At 44.5% G+C, this 4,421-nt stretch overlaps 1 protein-coding gene across 1 annotated transcript in view; it reads right to left on the reverse strand.

Annotated features, from left to right (window-relative positions):
- The window catches only part of LOC139330714 (long-chain fatty acid transport protein 2-like), a 5,226-nt gene extending 1,255 nt beyond the window's left edge, over nucleotides 1-3,971 (reverse strand). Inside the window, exons 1-8 of the mRNA XM_070961785.1 lie at nucleotides 3,491-3,971; nucleotides 2,352-2,561; nucleotides 2,073-2,231; nucleotides 1,751-1,875; nucleotides 1,366-1,560; nucleotides 986-1,076; nucleotides 698-896; nucleotides 222-319 (exon numbers count right to left, since the gene is read on the reverse strand). Coding sequence (XP_070817886.1) covers nucleotides 222-319; nucleotides 698-896; nucleotides 986-1,076; nucleotides 1,366-1,560; nucleotides 1,751-1,875; nucleotides 2,073-2,231; nucleotides 2,352-2,561; nucleotides 3,491-3,971 — 1,558 coding nt within the window. The remainder of the gene's footprint in view (nucleotides 1-221; nucleotides 320-697; nucleotides 897-985; nucleotides 1,077-1,365; nucleotides 1,561-1,750; nucleotides 1,876-2,072; nucleotides 2,232-2,351; nucleotides 2,562-3,490) is intronic.
- Nucleotides 3,972-4,421: the final 450 nt, after the last annotated feature.

Raw genomic sequence — 4,421 nt, forward strand, 5'->3', positions numbered from 1 at the left:
CCTGGAAATGCTTCGTTGTTGGTCGTGGCGGCATTACATGGTTCATGTTTACAGTGATTAATGATTAATGGGCATGTTAAACGTCAAACAAGTCCAAGAGGTTTTGTTAAACCTTTAAAAAATCCAAACACATATCACTTCATCATCTTCTGATAACCATTATAAGAGTGTTCTTTATAAGTCTCCAATCATTGCTGATTATTAACAAATATAATTATTACCTGGCACCTTCACGCCATAGACATTAGCCTCCTCAATGCAGTTCACCATGAGCAAAAATTCAGCCACCTCTGTGGTCGCCACATTTTCTCCTTTCCACCTGTTTTATAACAGCAGACAAGAGAGAACAGGCATGAATCAGCTGTAATGGTTAGCTTCATAGTTACATGAAGATTCATGCAATGAATAACGACAAGGAATCAAATATGGAAAGCAAGAACAACCAAGGTGTCTGTTATTCCTGAAATCTGTAATTCTCTCAAGTCAAGACCTTTAATGACCTTGAATATAGTTCAAGGAAATGTTCTGTCCTTTTCAGTATCCAGTGATGAAATCTAATGTAGCCTGAGTTGAGAAAGCTTGCAGGGATTCTATATAACGTAACACATCTGGACACAGTGTGTATCCAGATGAGGGCTCCTTCTCTCCATTACTTGCTCAGTTTGTCAAATCAGTTCAATGTGTTTCATCCACGGACCTGAAAGTGTCTCCAATGCGGTCCTGGAAGTAGACAAAACCCTCGCTGTCTACCCTTAGAAGGTCGCCGCTGTTGAAGTAGACGTCTCCTTTCACGAACACATTAGTCATCTTCTTCCTCTCTGTCTGCTGCTTGTTCTTGGCGTAGCCACTGAAAGGCGTTGTCTTTCCGATCTTTACCACCAACAAACCGGTCTCTCCTGCGGATGCAAGCAGCAAGGACGGGATATGGAGTCATCGGAGTTAAAGGGTCAAGAAAGAGCCATATTTCTGGAGGAGACTGACTCACCTCTGGGGACTTCAATACAAAATCCCCTGGAGTCTCTGACTGGCTCCTCACTCTCTGTGTCGTACCTAATGAGGGCATATGGACATGCCATCTGAAAAAACAAGTTCAAGAATAAAGCATAGTGTATGACAACATTCAACAGTGGTAAATATTCCATCCATCCATTGTCTATACCCAACTATCCCTTTTCGGGGTTGCGGGGGGGCTGGATCTCAACGGGCGAGAGGCGGGGTACACCCTGAGCCGGTCGCAACATATACAGACAAACAACCATTCACGCTCACACTCACACCTAAAGACAATTTAAGAGTCACAAATTAACCTAATGAGCATGTTTTTGGTCTGTGGGACCCCCCCCCCCCCCCCCCCCCCCATTTTACCTTGTGGAGAAAATGCTCCTTGCCAATAGCTCCAATTTTGCCAGTGTAGTTGATAAAGCCAATATTTCCTTCTGTTGCTCCGTAGCATTCACAGATAAGAATGTCCCCAAAGCGCTGCAGGAATTCAGCCCAGGTGTCGGCCCTTATCCCGTTCCCCATGGCCAACCGGACTTTATGATCTCTGTCATTGTCTCTCTAGAGGAGAGCGAAGGAGAGGTGAGACTAGAATAACAAACCTCACGGTGAGTTTAGCTTCACATCACAGCGTGTCTGAGCCAACCGTGCACATTTCTAAAAAACTCTTTCAGCTTCTAATAAATCCATCAACACTGTTGGTAATAAGTTTCAAGCAATATAAGCATCCGGTGCGTGATTCGAGTTTTACCTTTGGTGTGTTGCAGAGATAGCGCATAATTTCTCCTATGTACTGAATAACAGTCACATTGTACTTTCTGCAGTCGTTCCAGAAAGAGGAGGCGGAGAATTTTTTCCTTAAAACAACAGTGGTGCCTAGAAATGAAGAGGCACAGGTTTCAACAATATCATCTCACACTGAGCGCTCTGTCAGTGTTGTAAACTAATGAGTATTAGGACGTTGAAGTACAAATAGTGGTAATCAGATCAGCCTGTTACTCGAAGTCATATCCCTGTTAGTTTAACCTTTAGCAAACTCAGAGTGCAGTATGAAAAACAAGGTTTAAGGTCACCTTTATTTATGGCCCCACAAAGTCCCATCAAAAAGCCAGCGCTGTGGTATAGAGGCAGGTATATGTAGATGATATCGTCTGAGCGCATGTCAGCCATACGCTGAATAAAAGATGATAACCATATCCTCTCATGGTTAATGACAGCGGCCTTGGGAAGCCCTAAAAAAGATAACATCACTATTAAATGTAGAGGTAGCGTATTTTTCTTGTCCTACTTCTGCCGCTCAAGGTCTGCACACTAAAAACTCGCAGACCGACTAGAAGTGAAGGTCGAACTACCTGTGGTTCCTGAGGTGTAGATGTGCAGCGCAGGACTCTTTAAGTCAACGTTGGCCCTCAGCTGACGGGACAGAGGCTCGTCTGAGGCCTGCTGTATCTTATCAGAGAGGCTTTCAATGCCCTCCACGTCGCAGGCCTCGCCGAGGAGAAACACACGGACGCCCTGCTCCCTCAAGGTGGGCAACACCTCCTCCACGGCCCCTCGCAAGTCTGAGAGAGAGAGAGGCAGAGGAGTCAATGCAGCGATAACAAACAATGTTTCACACAGAGGTGGAGAATCACGGGAACACAGCTTGTCTAGACAATGAACAACTCTGGCTTCACTACTGCAGCATGCCCAGCCATGTTTGAGCTTATTTAAAGCTGTTTCTATTCAAGTTTGTCCAGCGGAGCACCAACGGGTTAATTTTTCGAGAATGCAGCTTTTGCCAGTTGCCCCCCAAAGCCCTGGAGCTCACTACCTGCTGACATCGTCACTTTTTGACTTTCCTTTCACAACTGCACGTCTCTTAAATGTTTGTATTTTGTTTGATTGTGTGCATTCTGTGTGCTCTATTTCTAACTTTATTTGATTACTATTACTCAGTGGTTTTACTTTCCATCTTATGTGATGCATTTCTTGTACGAAAGGCACTACACAAATTAAGTTTATCATGATCATCGGCATCATCAGCATTTTGTTGTTGTTGTTGTTTTAGTTTTTGTCTTTCGTCCTGGTTGAGCTGTATGTTGTTGTTTAAACCAGAGTCAAATTCCTTGTATGTGCACACATACTTGACAAAAGAGCCGACTCTCATAATAATAATAATAATAATAATAATAATTATTATTATTATTATTATTATTATTATTATTATTATTATTATCAGAAGTAGTAGCAGTATATTCAATGGAGGACACACAATTAACATTATTGATAATTTGTTAAAGAAGATGATAATGTCACTCCTGCACGAGACTCCATTGAGTGCCGGTACCTGAAATTTAAACGCAGGTTTATGAGACATTATCAAGGACTTACAGAGGGAGGTCCTGAAAACCCACAGTTACCGTTTAATCTCATGGAACACCAGACGAAATAATGCGTGCAACATGGGACCCAACGCATAATCGCATCACGCACATTCCCCGCAGCTCACCTTCGCCGACTATCAGGACCTTGGCGTCACAGCAGGAGAAGCAGTGCAGCAGAGACTTGGATCGGATGTTGCAGTTCAACAGGGAAGCGGTGCAGCCCAGCTTGGCCAGTGCGAGCCATGTCCACACAAACTGCGGCTCGTTCCCCATGAAGAGGGCCACCGTGTCCCCCTCCCGCAGGTGGGCATGCGTGCGCAGCGCTCTGGCCATCCTGTTGCTCTCTTGGTCGGCCTGGCTGTAGGTGTACGAGCTGTCCTCGAACAGCACAAACTTCTTCTGCGGCTGCTTCGCCACTTTGTCCAGGAAACTGTCCAGAATACTGTAAAACGGTTTCTGACGCGTCAATCGACTCATTCGTATGCCGATCTGAAGTAAAGTGGCTGCGTAACGGAGATTTTGCAAAAAATAGGGATTTTTAATGTAAAGCCATAATGGCAGAAGAGCCAAACCCGCGAGAGCGGAGTACAGAATATAGGCAACCATGATAATCAGTGCCAGTCCAGTTGTGAGAGGTTCAACACATGAGATGAGAACAGGCCCTTCGTGTTTAGACGCTTGAACTTTGTACGATTTTTTTTTAGGGTGTTCACAAAAGTTGCCCTGCGAGATCACGCGAGATCTAACGATGAGCAGACATAAGAAGAGTCTACAGGTTATAGCATGTATTCCATGTGGAAAGTAACCCTCCAGCAGCTGCTAACAGTCTGCGAAACGGCTGCAGTGGTCCTCTCCTGCAAAGCTGTTTTATCTCTGTGTTATCATCACGTGGTCAGAACTTCCCCTGCACGAGAAGCTGCCAAAATCAGGATGGGTGCTGAAATTATGGTCAACAATAAATCACTTTGCACCAGTGATTAATTGGCAAACCAACTTGGGGCAATGAGGGTTGTTTAAATGTTAGTTTCTCACATTGTTCTGAATCACAGTGGCCTC

This window comes from Chaetodon trifascialis, chromosome 1 (assembly GCF_039877785.1).
Source record: "Chaetodon trifascialis isolate fChaTrf1 chromosome 1, fChaTrf1.hap1, whole genome shotgun sequence".
Taxonomy (NCBI): Eukaryota; Metazoa; Chordata; class Actinopteri; order Chaetodontiformes; family Chaetodontidae; genus Chaetodon; species Chaetodon trifascialis.